Source organism: Phaeoacremonium minimum (assembly GCF_000392275.1).
Source record: "Phaeoacremonium minimum UCRPA7 unplaced genomic scaffold PA7_03_scaffold_212, whole genome shotgun sequence".
NCBI lineage: Eukaryota > Fungi > Ascomycota > Sordariomycetes > Togniniales > Togniniaceae > Phaeoacremonium > Phaeoacremonium minimum.
This window is the reverse complement of record NW_006921118.1, coordinates 1-14,162: the sequence shown is the minus strand read 5'-3', so window position 1 is coordinate 14,162 and position 14,162 is coordinate 1. Positions and strand designations below refer to the sequence as shown.

The window sequence follows — 14,162 nt, the reverse complement described above, 5'->3', positions numbered from 1 at the left end:
GTTTGTCCAATAACTGTAACCTGGTAGCTGGGACACCTTACATGCCGGCAGCTTGTGCATATTGCGCAAGGTGACCTGACTACGCTTGCCAACCTACCTAGGTACGACTTTTATGTAGGCAGGTAGATAAGGTAGCATCAAGCTTGCAGTGACGGAGGACTTCAGCTTGGTCGGTTCTCATCCGTATGATCATAGGGTAGATACCCAAGATATGTTGTATCGAGGCACAGCACTTGGTAGTAGAGCTAGGGTGCCGGCCTACCACCTTGCCCTGTCCTGTGCGAGTCTCGACTACGGTAACTTGCTGTAGTCAAAGCATGCGGAGACAGGGGAGCAAGAAGAGGGTTAGGCGTCGTCGGTGTGCGAGTACATACAGTACTCTACTCCATCACTCTCCCACGGCCTTAGATACCGGCACCGAGATGTCTGTGTGTTTGCGTGTCCGTCCCCTGGAATATGTTGAAGAATGCGCTAGGGTTGTTTGGAGCCCTGGAAGAGGAGCGGGGCAAGCCGAGGAGGAAGAGGAGGAGGGGCTGCCCACCTACCTCCTCCCTGCATATGTACATACATGCATGCATACCTTAGAGGACGGTAAAGTACTTGATCTCGTGTGGGTGTCTATCTCACCTAGAGCAAACAGCATGGGAGCATGAAGAAGGGTAAACGAAAAGGGCCCCTGGGGAAAGCGACATCTGTTGAGAGTTCAAGAGTCTGCTACACCTCGGGGAAAGCAGCAGAGATCTCTCGGCGGTTGGGCAACAAAAGACAGTCGAGTTAGGCGCAAACGTCCAGCGGATACCTGCCTATGCGCAGGGAACAAGGGAAGCTGAATTGGACATCAGCAGATGTTCCCCTTGCAGACACCGGGCCGAAAATAGAGCTGTGAGAAATGACACAAGCTGCAGCGCTCCATCTGTTTGTTACACACTCTCTGTCCGTCTGTTTCTCTATCTAGCTGGCTGGCTGGCTGGCCGTCGACCATGTTGCTAATCTCAACAACACCTCGCCTTGCTCTCTGTATGGTCAAGGATCTCTCAAGCCACTTCGCATGTCATGCAGCAGTAGTGACATACCTCAGGTGGTGTAGGAAAGTAGTGCCGGATACCTAGTCCTGGGCACCCCACCGCATGTCTCTTGTTGTCGTCGGTCTCTCCATCTCTTGTCCTTGGTCTTCTCGTCCTTCCACCAGGCATGGACCCAGGCCAGGCTCCCAGGAAGTCTGCCTTGTGTCGAGGCAGTGGGAGACAGGCATGGCAGCTCACCGGTCAGCTGCCAATGCGCTGAACGCTGCTTTGTCCTGACTGTGGTTTATCCCGGCAACTCTCGCCATATCTCCCACGGCCAAGTGCGCGACGGTCCCGTCCCTGATCCTCCCGTCCGCCCGTCTCAGTGCGCCTCTCAGCCTATTAGCGTTCTCGGAGACCGCGGGCATGAGCCTGGAACGATGGGAAGAAGACGAATCGAAGCACGTCACCGGCAGCAAACATAAAACAAGTCAGAAGTCAGGATGACACTAAGCAGCCAGCACTTATAGGATGGCTACATGCAAGCCTTTCCCGCTTGGCTGACTTGCCCAGTATTGGCTTGGTTTTGAAAGTGCAAGCCAGCCAGTGGGTGCAGGTCGCTGAGTGGCATGGCATGGCATACCTAGCATAGCAGGTGCATGGCATGAGAGACGGTACGTACCTCTACCTCAACGTACCTTACTGCTGCATAGTACTTACCTTACCTCTTACATTGCTTTACCTTAGTGTAAGTCTAACACAATTGCGGTGACTTACCTTACCTCCTCTTGTCTTGGGCTTTCTGTCTGTCAAATGTCCATCACCCATCTGACAAGATACCTGGGTAGCCTGTCCTGACTTAGGCTCCTTAGCCTCAAGCCCCTAGCTTCGTACTAGGCTACATAGGCAATATCGTTTCCACAGCGTCGGCGAGGGCAGGGCCATGCGCAAAAGCAGGGCATGGCAGGGCAGGGCTCATGTTCCCATAATAAAAGCAGCGTCAGCTCCGGGTCGGTCAGATCTGATAGCGGCAGTCCCGGTCCTGTCCAGGTGTACATACTGCATAGTAGACGCTGCATTGTACATGGTGTGGACGGCCAAGTGGGCGGAGTGGATCCCAAGGATCCTCCCTCTACCACTGTTAGTCGGAATCCACAGCAGTGGCCTTGGGTCCTTGGTGTCCTTGGGTCCTGCTTAATCCATGCTGCACATCACTCCGCCGAAGGGGTCGCAAGTCTGCTCCCCGTGCTATCCCTGCTCCTCCAGCCTAGACCGGCTGTTAATGGCCAATCGAGCGTCTTGACCGTCGTTGGCAAGTTACTATGCAGTAGAGCGCGGTGGACAGAGTGCCCCCAAACTGGAGTAGTTCAAGGTTTCGGGGCGAGGACGCTCCTTGACAAATCCCCAAGGACATCCCTCCCTGGCTGCTCTTCACCCTCAGACGTTAGCTACTACAGTACGTACGTGTGCGCTTACTCTTAGTCTTTGCTTTTCCTTCCCAGACCTAGGCAGTTCAGGTCACTTCAGTTTTAGGTCCTCATTCTTGCTTGCCCTGCTGCCATTCTATCTTTTCTTTCCCACACCCCCTCCAGAAAGCGGCCGTGCTCCAAAGCCGGTGCGAGTATATACTTGAACCCTTGGAGCGCCACGGGCATGACAGCCAGAGAAGTCGATTGTAGTCCTGCCCGTCCGTCCCACATGGATATTCTGCAATAAACCGTCTAGCGCTTCCACAAGATACACGACGATCAGATGGCATATTAAGTACAGGGTCCCCTCCCATTCATTGCTTCTGACTCTGCAACATCCGTTCCCGCCAGTGGCTCTCCGTTCACAAATCTCCTTCATCTCCTTTGACCACCTGGCCTGGTCCTTGTCCGAGGATAGGGAAACGAACGAGTAAGCTCCTAGACAACTTCCGGAAAGTATAAGTATCCGGACTTCACCTAGTAGCTCAAACGTCTTTTCCCCCTTGGAACAACCCACCATCATCTTCTCCAAAGACCCTTAGGAGATATCATCAACATAGCAACCCCCCAAGACAGCAAACTCTTGACGTCAGAAACATCCTCCCCCCATATATTCAAATACTTAAACTTGGCCATCTACCTACTCTGGTATATCCACAACTATGGCCCGGCCCACTATCCCGCGCGACCTGCATCCGACTGGAGCAGGCCCGCTGCCTCCTCTGGAACCCCAGTATCCTGGAGTATTCTCAACGCATCACGGCATCCGGAGTGTGCCGGTAAGTTTCCCCCCTGCGGTCTCGGCGTGGTATGAAGAGCACGGGCTCACGTTCCACAGCTTCCGGGCGTGCGCTGTCCGACCTGCGCAGCCAATGGCCAGGAGGTCTGGGTGATCCCTGGTCGAGCATGCGGGAACTGTGGCACCCCATGCTGCTGAACCGGCACGAACTCCCGAAAAGAGACAGCAGAGAGCCTCATTGGCACATTGTGAACAGCAACTGCCCCATGGGTGTTTTGTTTTGGCGCGGTGGTGGGCGGGTGGTGTCTGGCAAACGTTCGGGATACAAGCGTGGGATCTTATGATTAATGTGTCACCTATTGGCGTCTTTCAAGGTTCTGTCAGATATCAAAGTCGGGCCCATGTATAACGACAAGGTTGCATGATGAAATCTACTCTGGGCGAGTAGTCTCTTTGTGTCAGGAGTTAGGGGAGCATTGCACACGTAATGAATAGAGTAATGTAGGCCAAGGAATGGACACACCACTGACCATACCGGCAAATGGACGCCCCAAGTTGTTGCAAGATAAGGACGTGACGGGGAAAAAATTCACCCCTTTACCCCTGTTATATGGGCATTGTTAGCGGATGACGTAGAAATGACGAGGAAACAATGAAGGAAAAGTAAAACCGGACGGCATCCCAAGCTGAACAATGTGGCATCGTCGAGCACCGGGCGACCCGTGCTGACCTGGAACGCAATCCGGTAGGTCTCACACGTACGTGATAAGGTTGCCTTATCTGAAGAGTCCTCCTTCAGTTCATCACGGCCTCGCCAGCCCTGTGAGGTCGCCACTGAGCCTCAACACTGGATGGTTGTGCGCTACACAGCATGAGATCGCTGTCCAATCCGACTGGACGCCTCGCCAAATCGACCTAGATCTGGGCGACCCTTGATGCATCCGTATAACCCGAACCCATCGCTAGATGCAGCGTTAGGGATGCTCATGGGGTAGGTGTTGGAGCCCTGAAACTCGGTTCCAGAGTGCCAGCGGCAGAGCAGATGGTGTTCAGGAGCGTCTCTTAGTCGAGCGTCGTCCAATCACGCGCAAAACTGCCAGGTCCATTGAGAACGAATGAATGACCCAAGCTTGCGCCATGTGCAAGTTAGTCTGTCTGAGAAGTTTCCTCACGGCCGCAGCAGCGAGCATCAATAATTCGACCTGCCCGGAGTATGTTCCGTGGCCAATCGGCGCTTCTAGGCAAATCCCTAATGGGCTGAAGTGCACATTGGTATCGTTGAGTGGATGGACCGCAGATTGCACCAAGCACCTTGGTTTCTTTTTCCAGTTCCCAGCAGCACCTTTCAGAAGAAGCAGCGCGGCCGTTCACCGAATGCGACGGGGACACCCGGACAGGTCTCACCTTACAGAACAGACAGCTGAGCGCCATTGAGGTTAGCACGAAGGGCGCCGACTCGGAAGTGGACTTGATTGACAGGTGCCATGACGCGACATCCCGTTGGCTGCATATTGGTCGCATCATCTAAATTGAGACGGTGGCTGCCGGGTCTCGGCTGCCTGTGTTGATTGGGGTGATTCAAAATATGATAGATGACACAGAACTTGAGGAAAGGAGACTTCTTTCCGCTACGAGCACGCATTCTCACTTGCAAAAAGTTACAGTTGAAGTCGACGTCAACCTTGAACGCGCCGGAAGTACAAGCGTTGTTGTGTGATTCGCCAAACAGCCAACTCCACCCATTGAGGCGGACGTAGGAGCTCTTCCGCTTAACGTAATTGGGACGAGTGTTGGTCCGTGCTGAGCTTCTTCAAAACTACCGCGACGAAAATTTTTGAGAATTTCTGCATCGTTCTCCTCTACATGTTTACAACTTCGCTGCTTTATTGCTTCTCCTCGGCAATAATGCCGCAATGTGGATTCGGTGGAACGGCTTCAGCTGTCCTCTAGCATAGGTACGTTGCCTCTCTACGTTTCTTTTCCCTTTGAAACCCAAGGATCGTGTGATGAGGTAATTTGCGATTGATTCCACGCAGATGGCACTCTCGCCGGAGTCGCTATATCTCGTGTGAACTTGATAGTTAATTTCTTACATATTCTGACCTTCCGAGACATCATTACTGTTATCTACCTTGAAATAGTCATAAGCTGTTATCCGAGGCTAATACCATTGAACAGATCATTTGCCCTGTATCTGTCAGGCAACACATTTGCGTGATTTCTAGTAGTTATCGCTGATCATTATCTTTACTTCAGCTTGAGTATTCTCTAGTCAGTATATTTATATACTATTAGCATATAAAGATTATAAACATACTTCCGCATCATGGACTGGCTGTTCTATTCTCACCGAAGCTGACGCTTTCATACAAAAAGGTGGCGCTAAGCTCATCCCATAAAGATTCAACCTTGATGCTGTTTCTGTTGTCATCAAAGATAACAACACAACACAGCATACCTGCTCCCTCCACTCCATCTTTCTTTACCTTTGAAGGCCAAGCATCTACCTTCCTTACCTTAATCCACCTTCCTTTACTCAAAGGTAGCTGAGTTATTTGGTTATCTTACCGTTTGTGTATTCTGGCTTGACCTACTCTTTGCCCCTGTGCATTAGCTACTTAGTTGGATTTGGAGTATCTAGGTACCTAGGTAGGTAAAAGATCTAGTCAGTCACCCGATCAATCAATTTCGCAGCCGACCAGTCAGTGAGCCATGGTACCGCATCTTCGCAGCCATCATCACCACCACCACCAGCAACCACCACCGCCAATGCCAATCATCAATAAAAATAGAATTGAAAAATAGAATGAGTATAGCGTCTAGAGCAGCTAATTTCACAACAAGGGTCGATCAGCAGGCGCTAGAGCATGGCGACGTTCACCCTCGTTATCCTCCTCATCCCCAAGATTTCAGCCAACTCCAGCTCTCCATTCGTTTCCCAGTCACGGCCTCGTTCCCAGCAGCCGCTGACAACGACGAAGACCAGCAGGAACAGGAGCAGGAGCAGGAGGAGGAGGAGGCAGAACCTTCCACGCTCCAGCATGTCCAGCTGTGCTTCCATGCTGGCTTTCTGCCATCCAGATCTTGTCCAGTTTCTCTTCACATCAAGTCATCTGGCGATATTGTCGCCTGGCACCAGGTTCGACAGTAGGAGCCGATGCCAACTTCGACCTTCACACACCTAGCCCTCCACACTACATCTGCGAACTCGACAAGCCATTGAAGCTGTGGCCCGAAACCACGGATCCCCCCTGGTGGCCCAGCCTACTGCCGCTTGAAGAGCCGTAGTCGAGTGGACAGTGTCGAGAGCAACGTCATCAAAATCACGAGCAACGCCGTCCTTGGCCACCACTAGTAGTAAGAGTTATGTCATTATCGGTGTTATTGCTTGGTTGCGGTGTGTCAGTTTGGGACAGAAGTGTAAGTAGAAGCAAGTCGCTCTCTCTTCATATAGTATAATGGCATACTTCACACTCACAGTCGCAGGAGGCCATCTCTGTTGTCTCAGCTCATACCATAGCTCCAATACATGCCATGATCATGGCAATGACCTATCTACGGCTCCACCTGTTTTCTCTTACCCTCAAACCTCCCGCTAGTAGTGGCGAGCTCTCCGACTATGATTATGACTCCTTCTCTAGCCCTGTATTTGGTTGCGAAGCCCCTCCTTCAATTCTGGCCAACATCACGGCACTTGTCCATCTAAAGTCCAAAATTACCAGCCCGTGCTCTACGCTACTCTCTTACCTTGAGATGTACAAATCTTTCGATCATATTGATCCAACCCTACTCCAAATGTCTCATGATGACCTGGACAGAGCATGTTCCGAGACGAATCAGTATCACACTCAGCCTGTTGTTGTGGCCACAGCTGGAGCAGGACGCCACCCACGACTGGCTACAGCCCTGGGGATAGTCACTCCGTCAAGCTGCTATCACTCTAGCTACAAAGCTTAGAGATATGAGGCACCAGCAAGGACATACTCTAGACTTCGCTTACGACGACGACTACGATGGCGACAGCGACAGTGACACTGATGAAGCACTTCCTCTCATGTCACATCTGGTGACAGTCACACTGGGCGATATGCCGGGCTTGATACGCGAAATTTTTCACTTGGGGGTGGGATCTGGGCGCCTCCCAGGCCGCAAGGCACAACCTCGCCATCTACCATGACACTTTGCTTGCACGTGCATAGGATTGGCATTGAAGGTCGTAGCCTCAGCTTCTCGACAGGAGGTTCTTGTCATAGGAGCTGCTATGCAGTTGACTTTGGGAACACATCTTGTTATTGAAAGCTGGGAATCAGAATTCTGGTCCTTGGCAACAAAGGGAAATAGTAGAAAGTCGGTAGCTAACACTAGCCACATGCTATTACCGAATATCTATTATGGAAGTGTTTGTATGTACGAGGATGAGGGGAGGATGATGGCGATGGCTATCTAATGCCACTCCGCTCGACTGGACTCGAATTGAATTGACTCTGGATGTGCAAATGACACACAAGCACGATGACCCCATTCTTTACTGGACAGGCACCAGAGGGAGGTAGCTACAGCAGCAGTGTTGAAAAACAAAGACACGAACGAAGTTCACTTGAAGCTCCACATAATGCACATACACTTGAAGCTTGTCTTTATCATAGGTACAGGCTGAGCCATGCCATGTGAATGCCACTTGAACCGTGCCACGTGATGTTCCTGCCTCAGTAATATTTGGGTTTTGTTCGCCACCATCACCAAACACCAGACACGAAACAAACCGCTTCGTCTGTGGGCATCTCGACCATCTTGAGACTCACTATTGTCAAATCAAAAACAACCCCCCTTCCCCGGGCCGGGATGCCATCATTGTTTCTGCCTCAGATAAAAAACGGAACGAACGGTCGCATTCACCATGTCACGCGCATATCCCCAACCCCCGAACACCCCGCGAGGGCTTCTTCCTCCTGCTGCTCATCTCAACCGCGTCCGCGATCGCCATCATGATTATCACTCGCTCAGTACTCAGGGACATACAACAGTCATGTCGGTCACTGTGAGAGAAGACGTCGACATCGCTGGCAGTTCTGCCAACGAGGAGGATTGCTCCCCGCCCGCTCAGGGTACGTTCCCATACATCCAGCTCGTCGCGCAAACACTTGCTCGTTCAGATAAATCCCAGACTTCAATATCCCTGACAAGCTCATCTAAGCACTCGAGTCTATCTGTTTGCCCAGCAATCCATTTGTCCACCCACTACATTCTGTCTTCTAGCCTCTATCCTCTCCTCCCCTTCCTTCCTCGGTCGTAGAGTCAGTGAGTGGGAGATCATCTATCAGAAAAATTCATTGATCTGAGTTGATTGTGAAGCCTAGTCCATTGCTGACATTTTTCTTATCAAATGTAGCTTCTCGCGCCTTCTCCTACGACAACCTCCATCGTTCACAGCGACAACCGTAGGACGGCCCGACTGCGACACATGCCGGCGACGTAGTACTCCAAGGAATAGGCTTAGGTCAGACACTACAGTTCGGTCAGTTTGTCAACAGTACAGATACGACAGACACGCGAGTCTCCTTCTTCAAGCTTGCCATGGACGAGTACCGCCAGTCTCAGCGCGAAGTATTTTACCACGCCCACCTCGGCTTTGCCATGCGCGTCGGCTTGAGCGGCGTCTTCTGCGGCATTTTCTGGTTCAGTGGTGTCCGGGAGTTGCTGCATTTGTGGCTTTCACGAAAGTGTACGTCGGTCATTCATTACCCAAGTATATCAAGGCACAACAGCACCAATAACTCGCTCAATTGTGGGAATCCCTAAGCTGATCTGATATCTCACAGAATGAGTTTCTACACATTTCTTATCTCGATACCTGTCAGCTAGTCAGCGTTCTACTGGCTAAGAGTATGCACAAGTAGCTGCGAACTTTCTTGTGTTGCGTGCTGGGAACGACGACAAACTTTCCATGACGGTAGCGATGAATAGCGAATGCAATCGTGATGGATCGATGATTCCAGGGTACAGGAGTGCCTTAGACCTGTCGGCCATTTCGATAATAGATGACAGCACAGACAATCCACTCTTCACAATTCACCTGAGTTCTCACCCATGATTCCCAAGCTTTTTTAGTACGAATAAAGTCAAAAGAAGCAGATAATTGCCATTGATCGCTTGCCATGAGTTGAACTGATGGGGATTCGGCTGCGTGATTCTGGTGATCACAATTAAGCACTATTATAGAGGCATCGTCTATAGTAGACGTGCTATCTAGGATGCAGTTGAGTCGGGTTGGCGTGCCGAGCTGCAGACTCACTCGCATCTCTGACAGTTAAGCTGGTCAAGGATATACTGATGGACCTGAACATAATACCTGTTCACTCACCATGATCAAATGGTTGTTAGTTGACAACACATCCCGTAGAGCCCCCGGATATACCCGTTGATCTCTTTCAAGACTGGCCAGAATTTCATATTCTGACCTTCCGAGACGTCCTTGCTGTTATCTGTCCTGTAACAATCATAGAATGACCTCTCAGGCCGACACTACTAAACAGATCATATGGCCTGCATATGTCAGGCAACTCATTTGCGTGATTTTGCATGAATGATTGCTGGGCATAATCTTTCCTTCAGCTCGGGCGTTCTCCGGTTGGCGCAACTGTGCACTATTGGCGTACGTAGCAGCCATTGAAGAACCTCACTGCATGGGAAGTCTGTCTAAATGGTGTCTCGTTGATAAGAGGATTGTATCCGTTGAGACTAAGTAAGACCATGACCATGTCACAAAGCTCAGCTCACGGCAATGCTGTTCGCTCATTTTCTCGCTTTTACTTGTTTATTCTGTGATCGAGTGTCCATGTACTACAATCCTTGTGCAAGAACTCTTCGTCACCCGAAACTGTTGAGCGATTCGATCATTATGCTTTCCCTTTTCTCTTCAGCTCCTCCTCCTCCTCTGCTTGGATTTGGGCGTCGATCTTGGCGCCCCTCGACGGCTCATTGCCGTGGTCTTTCGCAGGTAAGGTTGGGTCCTTCTTGGAAAGCGCGCTCTCGCCAGTGTCCTCGGGTTCAGTCTTGCTCTATCCGGGATTAGTTTCCGCCGCCCGTTACTTGATTGTTGAGAAAACGAACCTCTTCAGCTACTAGCCGGTTGGCAATGGTTCTCTGGTCCTCTGCGACCAAGTCAGTGGACGTCCTATCATGCTAAAGAATTGGTGGAGGGCGTACTGGAGTCATTGGCCAAATGAGAGTTAGGTTGACCCTCGTCAAAGCGGTCGGCCGTCTCGATCTCTGAGTTCTTGACGTTCCTCTGATCACCAGCCTCATAAACACCGGAGGTTCCTACACTCGAATTACCCGACATGTTGACTTCTTGGTTTCTGTTGGGAAAAAGTGTGGTCTTGTTTGTGTAGTTGAATAATGATGGCAGAGGGATTGAGGAAGAATCGTATTGAGCTCTCCTAATGATATATAGCTACTTCCGTGCTCGAAAGTCTCCACTTTACGCCATCCGACGTCATGATTATTTCTAAAATGCTACAGGCGTTAGCACTCTCCATGCCATAACATACAGCGTAAGGCTGACGGAAGCTGAGGCGTTGAGTTGGGCGAATGTGGAGGGCTGCTACGTCATAGATACGACTATTGTGTACGGATCATCAGGTACAGTGCTTCGCAGCATACTGTAGAACTACTCTGGTGCTTCCCTGTGAGTAAATCACAAAGTCTGAGCACAAATATTTTCAGTGAAGTTAGAAGTAGGAGCTGGCATTCATGTCAAGAGCAAAGACATTAACCATGAGCCCGTAATATGACATATATGGCATCTATATCTTTGATGCGCGTCACATGCGCGCCCCTGCTCAATTCAGCCGTAAGTTTAGCTCTACCAGAGTTCCAGGAGGCGTTTGGTGGCGCGTTCTAGCCTCGCTGCGTCCCGCCAAAGCGCCATTGGACAATCTCTACTGCAACCCCACCATCTCTCCAAGGCTTACCTGACCCTGCCAAAAATCTTCAAATCTGCGAAGCTCCCCGTCATCACATCTACGCCTTACTGCTCACCACATTAGCGAACTCTGCAGTTCGCAACCTTCCTCGGAAGATGGCATCGTCGTTGACGTTTTCGCGATCGACCTTTTCTAAGCTCTCCCCACATCCATTCCTCCTCGCGAACCTCCAGCCTGCGACCCCAGATGTCCCATCAGCACGAACAAATGGCCGTGCCCCGGACCAGGCGCGATCTCCTAATATCAATACATCGTCATTGTCGCACGCGCATGGGAGTGCTGTAGTCAGGACAGGAGACACAACGGTTATCTGTGGAGTGAGGGGCGAGATTCTGCCCGTGACGAGCATACCCAATTACAGACCTAGATCGAAACTTGAGCTCTCAACAACACAGGATGTGAGGCGAGAAGGTGCGAAGGAGCTCAAGGACTACGACTTGCTCGTGCCGAATGTGGAGCTGGCAACTGGAAGTGCTCCTGAATTCCTACCGGGAGTGCCTCCCACGACTCTCGCACAAACATTGAGCACGAAGGTGTTCTCTCTTTTGCACACATCTCGGCTAGTGGATGCCCAGGATCTACGGATATGGTATAAGCAACCCAGTTTACAGGAGGACGACCGCATGGACGAGGATGGCAATGACGACGAGGACGCGGATGACGAGCAATCAGAGCTCAAGGCATATTGGACGCTCTACATCGATGTGCTATTCATTTCCTTTGACGGCAACCCTTTCGATGCGGCCTGGGCTGCAATTGTCGCCGCCCTACGAGACACAAAATTGCCTCGAGCTTGGTGGGATGCGGATCGGGAGATAGTCATATGTTCTCGTAGTGAAGAAATGCCTCTAAACATCAGCGGGCTACCCGTCGCGTGCAGCGCGGCCATCTTCACCGAAAAGGAAGCCGAGAAAGCTTCGCAGGGCAAGCATTGGGTGCTCGTTGACCCGGACAGACTGGAAGAAAGCCTTTGTGATGAGGTTATCACCATGGTGGTTGACAAAAGTGGTGGACAAACAAGAATACGAAACTTGTCTAAGAGTGGAGGCACCATTATCGGCCCACAGTTGTTGAGGGATTTCACCAACCTAGCTGGAGCCCGATGGGAGGAATTTCGCAAGGCCATACAATGAGAGTGTGGATGAACAGCAACGTAATATGATACCCCAGTCGAAAACGGGTTTCCATCACGGACATGAGACCCATTTAGTGAAAAGACTAATAACTGCCGGTCATTGTGCATCTTAATATGGCAAAGGATCTGTCGGCTACCTGTTTCCCGCGTCGATATCAATTGCCAACTACTTTATTCAGTGCACCCTCCAGTGCGAAGTTTCCCGGTCACCAATCGGCAGCCTACCGAAAAGTACTATTGATCGGGAAACCAGGTTCCAGATCACGGCTTCCTAATATCGTCAGCACTTGATACCCCCTCAAATTCCTATAGGGATCATCCTGCCGCATATTGGAGCTTGTCCCGGGCATTGATAATGCTTCCCCACTCCGACTCGAGTAGCCTCGAAATGTTAAAAATCGCGGACTTTCGACCGGCACGAACTTCTTTCTCGGTCCTAGCGGGACCCGAGTGACCGGTTGATAAGGTGCCGCTGCCGTAGGCAGAGAGAACACCCCGCACGCAACACCACTTACACCGCTGCGATAAGCAGCACAGCGTCGACAACTTCGGTACACTCCGCGAACAAAAGTCGGGATTTTGGTGACCGATGCAAGTTGATAATGCCAACCTGGTCGGTGTCTGTGCGCAAATATTGGAATTGACCTGCAGCCGTCCCTGCAGATGATGCCATGCTGGAGTCTGTGCGAAGTTCGAGGGTTGGGTGAATGACCCGAGATAACGGCACATCCATAACCATTCAGAATGACTTCCTCGAGAGCCCCCAGAACGGGGTTTAGGGTGAGCTATATAAGGCCTCTCATGACCTGAAATCGATTCCCAGGATTCTGCTTCTTTGATTTGGTCTTTGCTTTGGATCGTGAAGCACGTCGTGACAAGCCCCTGGGTCAGCCTCATACTTGGCAAGATGATTAAGTCAAAGCTTATTCTTGCGGCTCTCGCCGCCGTTGTGGTCGCTGCCCCCGCCCCGGCATCCATACATGAGCCTCTCTTCATTCTGTCTAAAAGGGACACTTCGGAGTCTTACAATGCCAGCCTCCCAAATATCACCATCTACGCCACCGGTGGTACCATAGCTGGTAGCGCAAGTTCTTCTGACCAGACTACTGGTTACCAAGCCGGCGCTCTCGGCGTTGACATCTTGATCGATGCAGTCCCAGAGATCAAGAATGTGTCCAATGTAAAGGGCGTCCAAGTGGCGAATGTCGCAAGTGAACTGATTACACCTGAGATCCTGTTAAACATCTCTCAGCATGTTCAGGCTGAGCTTGATAGCCCATACTGCCAAGGTGTTGTAATCACACATGGCACCGACAGTCTCGAAGAGTCTGCCTTCTTCCTGGACCTGACTGTGCGCACCGAGAAGCCAATTGTCTTTGTCGGTGCAATGCGACCTGCGACGGCTATCAGCGCTGATGGACCCATCAACCTGTTGGAGGCAGTCACTTTAGCGGGCAGTCCGAAGGCCAAAGGTCGTGGCACGATGATCGTTCTTAATGATCGCATTTCCAGCGCATGGTATACCACCAAGACCAATGCCAACGCGCTGGACACGTTCAAGGCGTATGAGATGGGATTTCTCGGCTTCTTCATCGACATCAAGCCCATCTTCTACTATGCCCCTGCGCTGCCTATCGGCAAGCAGTATTTTGACGTCACTGGTCTTACTGAGCTGCCGCAAGTGGATATCCTCTACGGCTACCAGGCTCTCAATCCAGCGATTGCTACCGCAGCGGTTGAAACCGGTGCCAAAGGTCTCGTACTCGCCGGAATGGGTGCTGGAGGTTGGACATCGGATGGCAGCGATGCCATTGTCGACCTCATCATCAA

General features: G+C 51.2%; 3 protein-coding genes across 3 annotated transcripts; 2 read left to right on the top strand and 1 right to left on the bottom strand.

The window, feature by feature from the left end:
* Positions 1-10,108: 10,108 nt before the first annotated feature.
* Positions 10,109-10,554, bottom strand: UCRPA7_2798 (hypothetical protein; the record flags this gene model as incomplete). Its single annotated transcript, XM_007915432.1, has 3 exons — positions 10,109-10,270; positions 10,323-10,363; positions 10,419-10,554. 3 exons carry the CDS (start codon positions 10,552-10,554, stop codon positions 10,109-10,111), a joined length of 339 nt encoding a protein of 112 aa, XP_007913623.1.
* Positions 10,555-11,028: 474 nt separating this feature from the next.
* On the top strand, positions 11,029-12,330 carry UCRPA7_2797 (putative exosome complex exonuclease rrp43 protein; the record flags this gene model as incomplete). Its single annotated transcript, XM_007915408.1, has 2 exons — positions 11,029-11,064; positions 11,593-12,330. 2 exons carry the CDS (start codon positions 11,029-11,031, stop codon positions 12,328-12,330), a joined length of 774 nt encoding a protein of 257 aa, XP_007913599.1.
* Positions 12,331-13,076: 746 nt separating this feature from the next.
* On the top strand, positions 13,077-14,072 carry UCRPA7_2796 (putative l-asparaginase protein; the record flags this gene model as incomplete). The annotated part of the gene is made up of 3 exons (XM_007915416.1): positions 13,077-13,112; positions 13,198-13,976; positions 14,051-14,072. 3 exons carry the CDS (start codon positions 13,077-13,079, stop codon positions 14,070-14,072), a joined length of 837 nt encoding a protein of 278 aa, XP_007913607.1.
* Between the last annotated feature and the right edge of the window lie 90 nt (positions 14,073-14,162).